The 17,264-nt window shown below is 45.2% G+C and overlaps 1 protein-coding gene across 1 annotated transcript in view; it reads right to left on the reverse strand.

Annotated features, from left to right (window-relative positions):
- The window catches only part of me1 (malic enzyme 1, NADP(+)-dependent, cytosolic), a 99,848-nt gene that overhangs the window by 59,148 nt on the left and 23,436 nt on the right, over window positions 1–17,264 (reverse strand). The window contains exons 3-4 of the mRNA XM_080768057.1: window positions 11,724–11,857; window positions 6,335–6,484 (exon numbers count right to left, since the gene is read on the reverse strand). Coding sequence (XP_080624183.1) covers window positions 6,335–6,484; window positions 11,724–11,857 — 284 coding nt within the window. The remainder of the gene's footprint in view (window positions 1–6,334; window positions 6,485–11,723; window positions 11,858–17,264) is intronic.

Raw genomic sequence — 17,264 nt, forward strand, 5'->3', positions numbered from 1 at the left:
ACAATCAATTAGTAGTGTGGTGAAAATGGGCTGCACTCACACATATCAAACACGTGTCTTGTGTGTCACTCCAATTCATTTTCAATGGAAGTCACATGATCAGAGTCAGCCTTTCATCCCTCTTGGTGATCAGATGTTTTGTTCTATACCATCTATCTATATACAGTAGACATTTGAGAGAATCTTCCTGTGTTCACAATCGGGTGGCCAGGGCATAGACCATGTCAAGGTCTACGGTACGGAATTAACGTTTACGCCTGTGCTCTGACGTCACTCACTTTACCTGCGTTTTCAACCCAGCTTTTTCTGTTTCCGTGATGCGCTGGACCACGGCAACCTACGCAACTCGACTTCTCTTCTCAGTGCAACTTATATTGATACGATGGCCCAAGAATATACACGGATACAGCGGACACACGACATTCACAGAGACACAACACAGAGCACCGGACACACAACGACATTCGCGTAAAAACGACAACACACTCAGAACGCACTGCGCCACAAACGCGAAGCTTCTAGTGAGTTGCTAACATCTTGACAGTTGGGAGTATTCCTGAAGGGGTCCAGCTAGCAAAAAAAAGAGGATCATGAAAGAGAGAGGGAGATAGAGAGAGATACAGAGAAAGAGTGACAGAGATGAGTGCAAGAGGGAGTTGGATAAAGAGGAGGTGATTGTTCAGACCATTGCTGTGTGCTGACAGCTCGGGGAACAAAGCCTGTTACTGACAACCACTGTGCTTGCCGACCCTAATTGGATCCAGGCTCCTCGATCTGCTGAATCGAAAACATCTTAAAGAGTTGAGGTGTCGACTGGAGCCAAACTCTCCATGATTTTACACATCCACCACAGCGAGTATAGAGCTTCTCTTAGCGTCCAACACTCACAGCATACTGTAAAGTGTCCCGTGCCACAGAGCAAAGTGTGCATAGCACAGACCTGCATGGTTTCAATTAATATATGTGCCATGGAATCATCAATCCCCTACACTTCCCCTATAGAAGACAGGTTGATTGATTTAAATGTATTTTTGAGATATCTTGGGGACTAAGAAAATGGCACTGACGTAGTCTAGCTTCATCCCGAAATACATCAGTCTGTTGGAAATGCATAAACTGGTTTCCACAGTATCATCCCGTGTGTGTGTGTGTGTGTGTGTGTGTGTGTGTGTGTGTGTGTGTGTGCGTGTGCATGTAAAAACTGAGTGATTAGATGGGCCGATTTTTGTTAAATCTGGTGGGGATCATGGATAGGCTGCCGTGAAGAAAGGATTCACTTTTGGGTTTCCACAGTATCATCCAGAGTGTGTGTGTGTGTGTGTGTGTGTGTGTGTGTGTGTGTGTGTGTGTGTGTGTGTGTGTGTGTGTGTGTGTGTGTGTGTGTGTGTGTGTGTGCGTGTGCGTGCGTGCGTGCGTGCAAAGACAGAGCGATTAGATTTGTGTTAAATCTGGTGGGGATCATGGCTGCCATGAAGAAAGGATTCACTTTTGGGTTGAAAGACAAAAAGGTCAAGCCAAGATCAAAAGCACAACGTCTAAAAGCACCTCACTTTTGTGATAGATCAGGAGCAAGCCCATCTATCACAAAAGTAGAACAACGATTCTTTTTTTTACACTTTTCAAAAAAGACCGTCTCGGTCATGGCCGAGACATACTCAATCAACTTTCCCTCTCCGGGGATAATAACGGTAATCTTGTATCTTCTTCTACTACAATATGCTGTATAAGTATGCTGTATACAGACCTCTCTAAAGCTTAGACTTCAGACATTAGCTTTATATTGTTTTACAAAAGTCCTCAAAGTCGAGAATAGAAATGTCCCCAAATGCTTTGCCACGCGCTCCTTATGAGGTCAGTGTTATTCCAAACCATTTCTCTCATTTCTACTGCTCCTCCTCCCAGCCCACTTTGTAGCACATAGGGGCCTACTTGTTTTCTGTTCCTTCATCTCAATTTACTCCCATCACTTACACTGTTGTTGGATGGTGTTCATCTGCATGAATGCCTAAAGGCCTTTTCAGAGGGTGAGCTCAGGTCATGGACAGGCCTGCTCATGGAGGGACGCGGCACGCATAGCGTGAAAATAAAAAGCTCACCGTGCACAATCCAGGTTAGTCGCCTGTGCACATACGACTCAAGACCGCGCCCCTGAAAATACGCTTGCGCAATCGCCCTTCAATTTGTCCGCGCGTCCAAAATATACGCATGCCTCTCATTGGAGATGAATTAGTCGCTCCCCGTCTGAAAAGGCCTAAACTCAGAAATTGTTCTTTAGATGCCTTCAAGCTGATGTATGTATGAGCTGCTCTTAGATCGCACTGGTCATAGATTACAGTCAGGCCAAGCAATTATCATCATCATCCGACATAATAAAACAACACTAATAAAACAACACATTTAACAAATGACTCTCAAGTAATATGGGCTAAGTAGTTGGTCTATATTCCTAGTTGCAATTGACCCTAGAGGGTCATAACAATACAGTAGATTCTCCACCTTTTTTAATTTCATAAACTTGCAGTTTGATACTCTATGCGTTAGACCACAGACCCCCCATTTGTTTATCTCTGGGATACCAATTTCGTTAGAAATTATCATTAACGCAACGCCCGCCCAAAGGACTCCTGGGGTCCCCGGACCCAGTAGTGCTGTATCCCAATTATATACTTTCTCCTTACTCACTTCAAACCCTGCGTGTGGGCCTCCTCAGTGCTGAGAGGTTGCAGCGTGAAAGCCTCTTATCCCTGAGGCAGTCATACTTACATCATCAAACACATGAGCCACTTCACAGGATCAGTTCATGCCTTTCATTAGGCTTCCTTCCGTGACCTCCTGGATCTCACCCACAGGTTTAATCAAAGAGTATAGCCTCTCTCAACTCTGTAGGAAGTGCAGCTCTAATCAAGCCGTGTCAGGTGGTCCGTCATTGAGTTGATGAGATCGCCAGTGTTTTAGCTCTAGCAACATTTCATATACCTCATGTGGATAAAGCTCCATCATTCTAAACTTAAAAAGCTTTCAAGGCCACTATTAGAATGTACTGTAAACTTGCAAAGGTGTTTATAGTGGCCACGCAGTGCCTATACAGCACATTTAAAAACATGGGTGTAGAATCCTGCAGTGATACCCATTGAGCTACAGATAAACAACTCTTGAGTCATTGACCCACCATGACCATTGGCCTCTACCTGGGAACTTCACTAATGGTGATCATCAGTCTCTATTAGCTAGATATATTGGCTGCTGTCACTTAGCCTGAGAGCTCATCTCGGTGTAAAAGGGCCTATTAGACATTCCCAAATAAGCATTCTATAGTATGTTCTGAAACACTTTACTGCGCATTTACTGACACTAACGGTGATTGAACTGTTTGTACACCTAATTACTTTTAAGTAATACTGGGGTATCAGTTCTGGAGCAACAGAACATCATCATTTGTCACATTGGAGCACTTTCAGATATCGCACAAGGAACAGAACCCATGTTTACGGCCGTGAACAGGCACAAACCTTGTGCAAAGAAAATGCAGACAGATTTCTTTCTGTCAAAGCATTAAAGAGATTCACTGTGTCCACTTGAAGCTCACAAACCAACGAAAGACTAGCATATGTCCACTAATCTAATGATATGAATGTGTTCCTTTATCTATGCTTGCTTCCTGCCTCTGCCGCATCTGTAAATCAGCCATGTTTTGACACCTAATGGCGCTTGACCTATAACCTTTGGGGAGCCCAGTGTTGGAGTGTTTAGTCTGCATGGGGCAGATTAGGGCTAGCAGAGCCGGGCAGGGCACAGAGAGCCTGTCTTTTCCACACAGCGGTCCTTATAGCCAAGAGCCAGCGATTAGGGAGCTAATCTCATTTCTCTTATATGCTACTATGGTGGTCTAGATATGCACATGTGCGCGTGCCGGTGTGCACCCATGCGTACACACAAAGGAAATGTATTACAAGCCTTTTCACAAGTTGCTTCTGTGTAAAGACGCCTTAGAGACCATCCATGAGACATAGACAAACAGAGCAAGATTGTATGTTAAAGAAAGTGTGGAGATTTAGAGACTGCTCAATCATTCAAAAAGCCACAGCCTTTGAGTGATCTATACACCATCAACACAGGCCCAAGTGATCTGTGGTGTTCCGGCACAGCAATTCTTCCGTCTCCCTGCATTCCCTTTCTTCCCTGGGCTCGGCCCCGGAGAAACAGCCTGGCTCAAAACCATGGTCTGTCAGAGTAAACCAGGCGTCTCTCCAGAGCATCCCACTCACGACACCCCTTATGCACATTAACAACAGTCCCAGGTCCCAGTCCGGGGGCTCTGGCAGGCAGCAGGTCCTGGCCCACTGCTCTCAGTGACTGAGGGCGGGCGGGTGGGGGTATAAAATGACTCCTCAGGCCAGCCCCGAGTCAGAGGTGCACATGCTAGGAATATTTTCCACATAGTTCCGCAGGGAAGGGGAGAAATGGGAGATGTTGGGTAACGCAGTGACAGTGTTATGTGTGTGGAGGAGCGATTTTTAAATGCACCCAAGGTAAGCATTTAAAATAACACTGTGGACAGAAGGAAGGAGAATTAGGACTCATCATTACTCAAAGGAACCCGAGGTGGGGATACGTCCCTTACTGCGCTGTTGCTCCACTGTTGCAAGAGACAAATGTGCTGCGCTATTGTATAGGGCGAGGCTGAATTGCATCCATACAATGCTGTTGAACCTGTCCTACAGTATATAGGTTATATAAGGTATAAGCCCGCAGGGGTGCCCAAAAGGTAGATTGCGATCTACCAGTAGAACACAAAGGCTGTGCAGGTAGATCACATTTCAATTAAATATATAAAAGACAATTCTTGGAATCTGCCACTTGAGACTTGATTGATTAATATCAAAAAGCGCCTGACAGCTCAAATCCACAATGCAACATTTTGTTTTCAACCTATTCCATTTCTCCCCCTCTATTTCCCATTCCAAGTGCATTTGTCTTATTATGTAATGCCAGCGCTGCTATTCTAAAGCACCCTCAGGTACATATTTAAACTATTTTCAGGTGGGTAGATCTTGTTGAGCTGGTCATTTTGAAAGTAGCTCTCATGGCAAAAAAGGTTGGGCACCCCTGGTATAAGGTATATAAGGTTATTTTCTAGGGGGAGAGAGAGGCAAGATAGAGGCAGAGACAGAGGAGAGAGAAAGTTGACTGGAGTGGTCTTGCTTATATCAATTTCACTCAGCCAAAAAACAAACAATACTTGAGATCATCTCAATAAAACTAATTATCTACTGAGGCAGAGCCAAGTACAGACACAACCTCCAGGACACCCTACTGAGAGTCTGATTTTGCTTCAGCTCCAAATACAGTATACAGTACACCGTGAAACCTACAGTAGTACTTTTGCTCCGAGAGTGTAAAACCAGGTCAAACTTTCAATATCTCCTCACCAATGGATTTAGCAAGGATTGATTCAGACTCAGATCAACTTTATTATCCCACACAGGGATAATAAACAGAGTGTTGGGTTGAGAAAGAAACTTGGCCCTAATGAATGAGTTTGAGGGGAAACATACCCAGCTGATGTGTGCAGAGTAAAATCCGGAGCGTTAATTTGACTCTTGAGTGTGCAAAAATGTAACCAAATGGATCTGTAAGGAACCATTCATTAAATTTTTACACTCTCAACTAAATTAACCCGGAGGCTATATTACCACATGCGTGTGTTTTGCTGGAGATTGTAGGAGATGTCTCTCTTTGTTTGTTTTTGTTGTAGGAGAGGCACCCGCTTAACTACTGTCTGCAAAGATCATTGCAACGTCCAGTCAAGGTGAACTGTGTACCGACTTCCTGGGCTGTTAAGGCTTGCCTTGAGCTCTGCCAGGTTTAAACCAAAACCCAGCTGAAAGAGCTCCAGTACCACACCCTCTGATTTTTAGCTCAGGTTTTGTAGCATCAAATGCCAAGTCCAACAAAGCGTGCAGATGTTTGAAGATTCCTTGAGCTTTATGTTTCGCTGTAATAGATCCAAATCATTTACAGTAAGTAGTAACTTAGTAAGTACTGTGTGTGTGTGTGTGTGTGTGTGTGTGTGTGTGTGTGTGTGTGTGTGTGTGTGTGTGTGTGTGTGTGCGTGTGTGCGTGCGTGCATGCGTGCTCACAAAATCATGAGCATACTTGTCTTGTTGATCTGCATTGAGAATCTACAAATGTCTGCAAGGATTTTCAATAAAGTAAAGTCATTTTATTTGAAAATCGGTTATATATTTTGTTCTGCTTATGTCATTGTAGCAGCATGCGTGCACATGTGTATGGACATGCACATGATGCATGCGTGCGTGCGTGCATGTCTCACCTTGGTCTCCTGAACGCCAGGCCATACAGCTGGCAGGCCAGGCCCACCGTAGGGGTGTAAACGATGGGCATGAACCTCTCGACGTCGGACGTCAACACCCTGTAGAACAGCTTCTCGTTGCGGTCCTGGAGGCCCATCAGAAACACGTATCTGAGAAGGACAGGGGAGCACAAACACAGGGGATCTTAATCTACTGTATAGCTCTGAAGAACCCCTTTACCTGAAGAAACTTCCGAAATCCCAGGTCAAAAACATGAGTCAGTGAGTCAGTGTAGCCTATACGAGAGAGAGAGAGAGAGAGAGAGAGAGAGAGAGAGAGAGAGAGAGAGAGAGAGACGGGTAGAGGCAGACAGAAAGGGAGCCTCCAGGCAGATTTTTGTGCCAAAGGTGAGGGGTAAGAATGTGTGACATTGGACGAGAGGAGAGCCCGGTATCGTTGCCAACAGATTCCTCCTCCGTGTGAACAGACTGTCATGGCACGGCCCAGGTTTTTTTCCTGTGTCCATGAGGCTTTATAATACACAGTCATAAATATAGAGTGAGAGAGAGGGGGGCTGAGAGAAAGAGACGTACTACTGTAGAGAGAATGGAAGGGAAAGAACATGCCAAGATGAATTTCATTTCAGAGAGAGTGCTGAGAGCTCTGTGCGTTGTACAATAACTACTGGTGCACTTGATGTTGCTTATATTACAAACTCTTAGAAAAACACACAGAACACAAACACACAGCCCTCTGACATTCTATACAGGCTCGTCATTGTGATCGCTCGGTGACAGAAGGCCCAAAGGTTTACATTATGACCCAAATTAACCAGACCACACCAAGAAGGGCTCTATGGCTAATCAAGAGATCTTTCCATGAAAGCAGGAGAATAAGGGTCCTCTTGTTGAGAAGATGAAAAGCATGCATTGCCCTTTTCCCATAGGATAGGCTGCAGCATACATGATGTTGACGCTCCCTGTTGAAATTAACTGTTTTCCTACCAGACATCCAAATCAGCTTGTCCCATGGGCAATATATTGCGACGGCCACAACGATGGCCACATATCGCTACTTCAGTATGTTTGCGTTTCTGTGACCACCTCTAAGAAACTAGCCACATGGAACCCTATAGCGTCCCTATTTTGGGGCATACGTGAGCTGGCTATAGGTTTGGTGTAGATTAGAGGGAAACAAGGAGAAGACCAAGTATAGAGCTTTGGGAGACCCCAGTCAACTACAGTAAGTAGTCTAAGTGGTTAAGATCTATAGTCAAAATGAGAGAGAAGCTGATAAACAGCCAAAAGACACGCCCATCCCAGGCCTACTATAGGCTGGATGTTGGGTCAAAACAGTCAGACGGTGTATAAGAATAAGAAATCCGCAAACGCAATTTGACATTGGTACCGAAATAAATTTGCATTTGGGAGCACATTTGGAAGTACTGGTGTGCACTGTGCAGATTTATTTTTCCACTTTTTTTTCCACTAAGATCTAGTCAAATCCATAAATTTCTGGAGTAAGCATCTATCAACAAGACTGCTATGCTACAGTGCTGTTCCTTATACAATGGGGACCTGGCAAGCATAAGGTATAACAAACAGCTGCGCACATGCACACAAACTTCTGTCAAGGAGAAAAGAAAACAAGTCACTTAAGACACAAGAGCTAGAATTGTTAACAAGCATATGGAACTCTACTTATAAGCTCTCTGTGGGAACAGAATATTTTTCCTCTATCAAGTCCACTGTCTCTCTTTCCAAATCAATTCGTTAGGGCATTTTCGTGACTTCACTTGCCATTACCAATTTAAGCCCTTTCACGCTCCCCACAGCCCTGTAAAATCAAACCTCCTGAAATCATAGTCTTAGCACATTGTTTTTTATGAGCACAATCTTTTTTCACAGCAGGGGCGGATCTAGGAGTTGACAAGGTCCGGGGCATAGCCCATAGCATTTGCGGCGAGAAGCGCACGCCGCAAATGTTTTTGGGTGGTCCCTGCTGCTGTGCCTGGAAGTTAACGCTATGGCCCAATTGGTATTACATTTGACTGCATTGTAGGCCTACGTACTGTACAGTACGACTAATGAAAACATGATATTTCATTTGAAATTAAAAATGTAATGACATTTCTCTCAGTAACACTGCCTAAATGTCTTCAAAAGATTCTCTCTCAGGGCATTCATGTGGCGCCGGGGTAACTTAAGGTTCCTGCCCAACACAATGGTGATGTGTGAATGAGGTTGGATTCCTCTATGGTGCCTCCAGCTTGGTTGGGAGAGCTCCAGCAAACAAAACAAAAACTCCCCCCCCCCCCCCCCGCCCCTCAGGTTCAACAGCATCGTATGGATGCAAATCTACTAATCAAATGATTCCCGAGCGCGGCGCGGCTGCAGCTCACCGTTCCTTGGCTGCGGCTCACTGCTCCAAGAGATGGGTCAAATGCGGAGAACAAATTTCACTGCAGTAACGTGTGTGACAAATCGTATGACTTTGAATTCACCCTCGCCCTAGCCTATACAATAGCGCAGCACATTTGTCTCTTGCAACAGTGGAGGCAACATCGCAATAAGGGACTTTAACTCATCTACAACCGCAAAAAACACAAAACGATGGAGCTCTCCGTCGTCAGTGACTCCTACAGGAGTCTCGCTAGTCACACAAGATTCTAGTCCAGTCAGACAGAGAGACTCACGGAAATGACACACAATGTTGGTGTACAAACTACAGCCCAAGTAGCCACTCCTCGCTACACTTCACCTAAATATCGGGATATGACAGAAGTATCATGCTATGTATGGGAGTGTGAACATAAGTTTATAGTATTGACACATTTGAAGCTGGACCAATCAAGTTAACATGAATCCCGTTCCAACAAGAACCGCAAGACACTGTTTTGGTTCTTGGTTCTAATTAATCAAGGCCCGGCCGTCTGACAGGCCTTGATGAATGGCCCAATTACCCAGGAGGATCCGTCTCTTACAGGTCTTTCACGCTCCTTAATTCCTTCTAAGCACATCACTGTACTGGAAGCATAGCTCTCTATCAACCCCTTTGAGCATGTTTCACTTTAGTTGTACAGTTTCATACAATGTTTTAGTTGGCAACATTTTTGAACAACCATTTCCTCCGCTGACAACATGCAGGACTCGCTGTCGGTACATTGCTCAATCGATCATTTTTAATTCCTAAAATGTTTGAAGTCAGAAGGCCTGCTACTGCTCACTTTGCCACAATGTCATCCTTTTTTAGAAGCATGAGGAATGCATTAGAAGAAGAGCAGCGACTAACAGTGCGTTTCAACAGAGGGCAACGTACAGCCTGACGTATTTTCCAGAAGGAATTCATATGTTGGTTTTTTTTTTACCTTCCATCTATACGAGGACCTATAGGAAATGACAGCAGGAACGCCAACTATGAGATTTGTATCCAGTGACTCTCAACCTTTTTAATTTCAAGGACCCCTGGTTAGGAAAGCATTAGGAGGCCACAGACCCCCATTTTATTGGACCTCTGGGACCCAAATCTACACTGTAAAATGAATGAGCACTGATAAGACTGTAGCAACGTTGTAACAGTTCCTTCCCACCTAATGTTGAACCAGTTCAGAGTGTTTCCACTGAAAATGAATTGGTTCAGAACCCAAAAAGTTGAGTTTGGAATTTTGAAAGAAAAAAAAGGTTGCCGGTTCAGTGAAAGCACCGCCAAGGTTCCAAGTATCTAAAACGGAACCAGTTCTAGAAGTCATTTAGCTGTGTACTCTCTGGATGGAAGCCCCTCAAGGAGGGATTCCTGCGGTTCCCTAGAACCTCACGTTTGGGAAGCAGTGGTCCAAAGAACTCCTGGCTGGAACAGAACGGTATGTTAGAAATGAGTAACTCTTTTAAACACTTAAAGCCTACTTTGTAGACCCCGTTCCCCCAGGGCATCTAAACTTGGCCACCGTCCTTTCTTTCTCTACAGGCTCACAATGCAAGCTTATGGAGCTTGGATATCGGCTATTTTTTTTACCAGATGTTCGCAGGTTTTCAGCGAATATTAGCCTATTATGACAAAAGGCCCAGAATAGGTAGTAAGTTACTAGCAACCAACCGTGTAATAGGTAGTAAATGTAGTGTACCTAACACTATGGTTCATGTGCATGGTTGAAGAAGGGTAATAAATAAAAGTCTAACATTAAGTCCAAAGATGGCTCTACTCGGGGTATGTAAACAAAGACTTGAGCAATGACAGGCAAATAGTACTCCCTAATCCACTGGACCTCAGCCCATGGCTGGAAGGCACACAGACAGGACCTAGGAGACAGATTGGTCAGTGACATTGACAGGGCATGGGAATGGCAATGACACATAATGACTGTTTTTAGACACTGACGCTATGCTGTTGCTACGCGCCTCACTCCAATGGAAAATCAGACTGATATTAAGTAGATCGATAGCTCTCGTTGACGTTGAAGTCCTGTCTCAACAATCACAATCGCAAATCAAAACTCCCTAATCTTTGGCATTAGGAGTCAGCAGATGGAAATGGCTGACTGACAGATTGCAAATTGGCAATTCAAACACCCATAAAAACAACTGGAGCACTCAACATAATCCAGAACAGTAAACTATTATGATTTCAGTTCAAACCCAACTACAAGCATGTGGTATGTATCTATGATGATGGAGCAATTCATCAAAGAGCCCAAGCTCAAATGTTAGCATGTGGCGGTACACCCCAGAAAACTCCTAGGATTGTAATAAAGCATGCAAAAATAAATGAAATTCATTTGGTCCCTGTGGAAGTTGTCAAAACCCACCAGGAAGCCAGAGGGGAACAGGGAGGAGATGGAGAAACACACAGAGAGAGAGAGAGAGAGAGAGAGAGAGAGAGAGAGAGAGAGAGAGAGAGAGAGAGAGAGAGACGTAGAAGGAGGAATGGAGCAGCAGAGCTTTGTTCAGTAAACAGTAAGGTGTTAGTATAGAAGAACAGAGATCTCAGAGGTGTGATCCGTAATCTCACTCTCCTCTTTTGAAGGCTTCCAGATGTATGACGATGATCCCCGTTAAGGGTCTTTCTCTCCCCCTCCCTCTCAGCAGAGGCAGGGGATCCCCTCAGACGTCCAAACGCAGCACTGACCTACTCTAGAAGGACTGCTGATTTGGAGCAAGGAAGAAAAAAGGCTGACAACAAGAATGTTCAGTGACTCACTACACCAGGAGGAGGTAGTGAGTGGTATGCACATCTGTGTGTGTGTGTGTGTGTGTGTGTGTGTGTGTGTGTGTGTGTGTGTGTGTGTGTGTGTGTGTGTGTGTGTGTGTGTGTGTGTGTGTGTGCGAGCGCGTGCGTGTGTGCGAGCGTGTGTGTGCGTGCATGTGTGTGAGAGCCGGCTCACAAGCGTCGTCTCTGTCTATGCGAGTCTCTCACCTGTCAAGGTCGTCTTTCTTCATCTCGTAGTTCTTGATTACGCGGAGCAGCTGGACATCCTGGCTGAGGAAGCAGGGAGGCAGCAGGCCGTGGATGCCCAGCTGAAGACGCTCCTCCAGGGAGAAGGCCATGCCCTGCAGAGAGCACACCATGAGCCACCGTTAGCTTCCCACATGACAACATGATAACAGCTCTACAAGAGATACAGTATATAGAGAGAGGAAGAGATAAGAGAGTAGAGTTCTCAACAGGCCTGGAAATGAAGGCCCCGGCCCTAACTGGCTCCTAACTGGGCCCAGTTAGGATGTGTGTGTGTGTGTGTGTGTGTGTGTGTGTGTGTGTGTGTGTGTGTGTGTGTGTGTGTGTGTGTGTGTGCGTGCGTGCGTGCGTGCGTGCGTGCGTGCGTGCGTGCGTGCGTGCGTGCGTGCGTGCGTGCGTCTCAACATGAAAGACTGTCCTAAAGACTTTGGATTGGTTATGCAATAATTGTTAGTTAGCAAGTTTTAACAATGACAAGTATGAGACTGTCATCAGTATTGAGTTGAGTGAAGCATTTAGACGGACTATTACAGTACAGTTTAGGCATTTTAGCAGACGCTCTTAATTCAGAGCGACTTATACAGTAAGCAAGGAAAACACGAGGTAAATACATCAAATGTTGCTTTGCTTTGTTTAGCTTTTCTTTCACAACATCAAAGGTTTTAATGATCATGATTCACGAGGATCCTGGATGGCTTGATTCTATAGGCTTAAAATAATTGATATAAATATTTTTTGTAAATCTTCTCTATGGGAAAAATGAATGGCAGATTTTCCAGTGGTGCCAGAAAACCACGCCCACTGCTATGACCTATAATATTATATTATATTATATTATAGGTCCCAGTTCCACTCCCTTCTGAACAGGTGCTCTGAACAACCTGTATAGGAATCACTAGCTACTCGGTGACTCTAGTAACAGACAACCACAGTCAGTGGTGGGCAGGAACTTTGCCCGTGCACCACCTAGACGTCTCCATGGAACATTTGACAGCCTCTTGATATATACCATCACTGGCTAGGCACGCTGTGAACACTCTGAACTTTGTCTAGTGGCAGTCGAGTCCAGTAATCAGGAAAACATTCATCGACCCATTCTATTCAAACATTCCAGGAAGATGAGTTATGGTCCGTTAAACATGCCCTCTCTCTGTTCTGTGTCCTTCTGGGGCTGTTTGCTCGGACAGTAGCCAGGGTTCGCAGATTAACCCTGCCTGGCTCATCTGTGTCTGTGAGAGGCCACTGGTAGCTCACACTCTAGTGTGACATACCGCTCTCTGAACGTCTTCAGACAACGCCCACGCAGCCACAGAAACATATAGACGCGTAAAACTCTCACACCTGTGACCAACCCTGTCATTACCCGTTTCACTGGCAACCCTTGACCTCTTTTGCCTTCTTCCTCTCGCACCGCTGACCCCCCTATTGATAAACACACACGTTTAGTGTCAGGGTTGCAACCTTGAACGCTCAGACCTGTGAACCTCCTGCTTCCTCCGCCAAGTCAAGAAGACAGACATCTGTCAGAGGAGAAGAAGTGGTGTTATTGTGATGTCAGAGAGAGTCTGTGTCACCAACTGAGAAAGATATATTTCTAGGCGGTTTAAAGGGCAACTATTTTTATTTTCAACCAAGGTTCATGTTTTAGGTTGTTATTAGAGAAAGTAAAAGGTATTTTTAGCGTTTGTAGCTATTTTTGACAGGGGGGTGGGGGCATTCGAGCCACTTGTTCGAATGCACCCGCCTCCCCCTGTCAAAACTAGCCAAAAACACGAAAATAAAAGAAAGCAGCAAATGAAAAACACTCACCCTTTACTTTCTCTAATAACGTGCTAAAACATGAACCTTGGTTGGGGAAAAAAAACAATCTCGTCAGATTTACATCTTCAAAGCACCAAGTTGGTTTGCTCAGTGAAGGTTAAGACGAGCGACATTCAATCTCCTCGCAGGGCAAGGGATTCAAAACGTGTCATTTTTGCGTTGGCAGCACATTTCCTTAAAATGTTTGTGCTGTGGTCATCGTCTACGGGGTCACATCAACAGGTCTGTTTAAATACAATGAACACACTGACACACACTTGATTCATACCAGCCTATGAAGTCATTTGAGCATGGCTGAAACAAGAACGTCGGCTGTCGTTATTTCAATTTTCAGCCACTAAAGTATACCCGGTCCCCTTTTTTGCGTCCATTTGACTTTATGAAGCCTGACAGAGGCTGTACTTAAAAGGCCTCTCAAATAGACAGTAGCTTATACTGTAGCTCTGAATTACAACCAAAATCTATTTTTTTAGAGAGCCAGTGTGGTTGACATCACACAGCAGCACTGTGCGTGCGTGCATGCGTACGCGCGTGTGTGTGTGTCACTTCAGAGGTTTGGGGACAGCAGTTAGACCATTATACAGCTCTTCCTGAGCTGACCAAAAGAATATGACAGAGCAAAGTGGAGCCTTAAAATACATGATGCGAGCTGAGTTTAATGTGGGACTACATATGTAACAACGAGCTCCAGCCCTCACACACACACACAGTAGTACACGGAGGAGGTTGCTAGCATACAGCATTCGCTGACACATGCTTAATAGCAGCCATGTTCACTCAGCCTTTCTATGACATAAAAGGGCCGACAGTGTACCACTCACAAACGCATACATTTATTATACACATGCCAACACACTCATTGCACACAAAAAAATGCTCTCTTTGTCTTCTTCTTTACAAAAAAAAAAATCTTTAGTGAGATGCACACAGTGAAGGCTTGTTGTAACTTGTGTCAGAGGTGCCTAATATACCACGGCCTGGTTCTGTGAGTGAGTATGGAGCCCCATGGTCTCATTAAGAATAATTATCCACACGGCTCCGCGGGCCCTCAAAGACCGCCAGTGTCATAATGTGAAATGGAACCCGGCCCAAAACTGACCAATTAACGACTCAGACAATGGAGCATGGAGCTTGGCAGAGACGGAGGGGAAACACTGGCCTGTGAAGTGACTTTCTGATTGGGGTCACGGATGGTTGGCTTGGGTTAGGGTTGGGCAACCGGGTAGGCGCAGCGGACCGCCTTTCCACAGCGGGGCTTTGATGGCATTGGAAGATTAAAGCAAAATGGTGGTGCAGAACCTGGCAACAGAACCGTGGGAACTCGTGATGCCAGTTTTGGCAGTTCTTTGACTTGTGACTTGAATATTGGCTCAGCACCCCCCCCCCCCCCCCCCCCGGTCTCAGCGCATACACAGACATGGCATTAATCCCCTCAACCCCTCAGCCCTAATGTTTTGTTTGTCCGTCGGGGCAAAGCCTTCTTAAACAGCCATTGATGAAAGCCATTCTCCTCACATAGCCCAGGGTAAATAGAAGAAGGGAGAATGGGTGATAAGATGCTGTGGAAGTAGGTCTTGTGGTTCAGATTCAGTCATAGAGAAAGCCACAGAGCACACACAGAACTTCCCTTCTGGCTGCTGGTGTTAATCTAATAGACCAAACATGGAACATGTGTCACACAAACTCACGCTGTCAGCTTATATTCTGCTTGAAAACAAACTGTGACATCAGATCACACAAATAATGCACCCAAAATATGACCAGGGTTGCACACACGTGTGCGTAAACACAAACATGCGGTCTGGCACGTTCACACAGCAAACACTCCCCATTGTCGTTTGTTCATTGCACTGTTTTCGATGATAAACTGGCGAAAATGCTTTCTCTCACTGTGACTGTCCCCCTGGGAGCCACAGGCTGGGCTGGGCAGGCTTCACACTAGAATGCTTCCACATGCTGCGGACCACATCTGAAGTGCCCGAGCCCTGTGCCAACACGTGTGCTGGACCGCAGCTCCATGTTCCAGAAGCACTGTGGGACGCGACCAAACCTGTAATCTGTCCGCTGGGAGTGGGCAGTGCCACCCCCTTTCACCTCGGACCACTGCCACCATGCCCAACCCCAAAAACCAAGCACCATATAAAGGTAACGGGTAATTAGTTTCACCAGATGGTCAAACATGTAGAGATCAAAGTCAAAGTCCTCTGAAACTGATAAAGTTCCTTTTTTTTGTGCTTTTTTTCCACAGAGATCAAAGGGAGGGTTTGTTTGTTGGGGATTTTTTTTTCCTCCCCTGTCTAAAAGGTTCAGAAGCTTAAACATGCTGTTGCCCCAGCCTTGTAATCTCCATCTGTCGCAACCACACATAGCTCTGTCTAAACAGCGGGCTTGTAAAGGGCAAGACAGGCAGAGAGTGAGACTGACAACAAACCACTCCCTTGGTTACAGTTAACAGTATAACAACTGACCCCGTATAGAGTTAAATTCCTTAATGCCACGGTTTGGATTTCTTCACGTTAAGGGGTGGCCCACTTAGCACGGCATTAAGACCACTCTATCTGAAGTCTGTCTTCATGCACTGCACACAATTCTTCTGTTATGTTTTCTTACATTCAAAAAGGAAAAAAGGAAAAGCCATCACTAAATCTTTTGCAGTTCTCTCTCCCTTGACAATATCAGCAAATAACTAACCCGAATGGAGTTGAAGTGAAGTAAATGTCCCGTAAAACTCTCAGAGACCGAGATAAAATATGCCTCAAAAATGTAAGACCCCTTACACATTTTACCATGGCCCATGACCACGAGAGGAATGTTAAAATGATGTCACAGGGACATGTGATTTCCAGATGAGCCGAGATGAAGGATGAACGTTCCTGGTGAGTGCCATTTGCATACCACCAGAGAAAACGTCTTCGAGAAACAGACACAGTCTTTCTTTCCTCTGTATAAGTGCCCTGGGTATGGGCTTCCAATGGAAGTGCCCGCTACTCAAGCAGAAAAGACCTCCAACTGAGGGAGACCAGACACAACAGGGAGGTTTTCTCCCCATTCAGCCTCGCTGAACCCCAGTCACAGATCACAGACAGAGACAAAGGGCCTTCTACAGGCAAGGTCTCAAATGTTTGGCATTGAGATTCTCCCTGGCAGCGATACGCGTTGTCACAGAGCACTTAACCTACAGAGGGATATACGAGTGAAGTGAAATGCTGGGTGGTATGACCTTCTTGGAATAATTGTTCACTTAAAAGTGGCAGGTCTGGGATGCCCTTGTGGGCTCACCTGAGTGAAAGTGCATACCATAAAAATAAGGCTAAACCCGCAGTTGGACCGGGGGCGCTTTGATGCATGTCATCCTCCCCCCCCTCTCCTTTGTCTCTCTCCATTCCTGGCTCACTGACACTAGTATTATTTTTTTTTTCTAAATTCTAAAAAGTAGTAGATCTTGCCTCATATTTAGGTTGAATGGCCATTTAATTTCCACTATTTCGATCCATGCTTAGTGGCTTTAGTACTGTATTGTACTACGGTGATTACCATGCACACACACAAAACCCACAGCTGACGGCTGTAAATAGAACAATCAACAGGTGGTGGTCAATTAGCAATTAAGAAATAAGGAGACAATCGGCACCACCACCAAATTAAGAACTTCTTGTTTATTTAAAAATCACACCCGTGTGA

This window comes from Protomyctophum bolini, assembly GCF_963924005.1.
Source record: "Protomyctophum bolini genome assembly, chromosome: 7".
Classification (NCBI taxonomy): Eukaryota; Metazoa; Chordata; class Actinopteri; order Myctophiformes; family Myctophidae; genus Protomyctophum; species Protomyctophum bolini.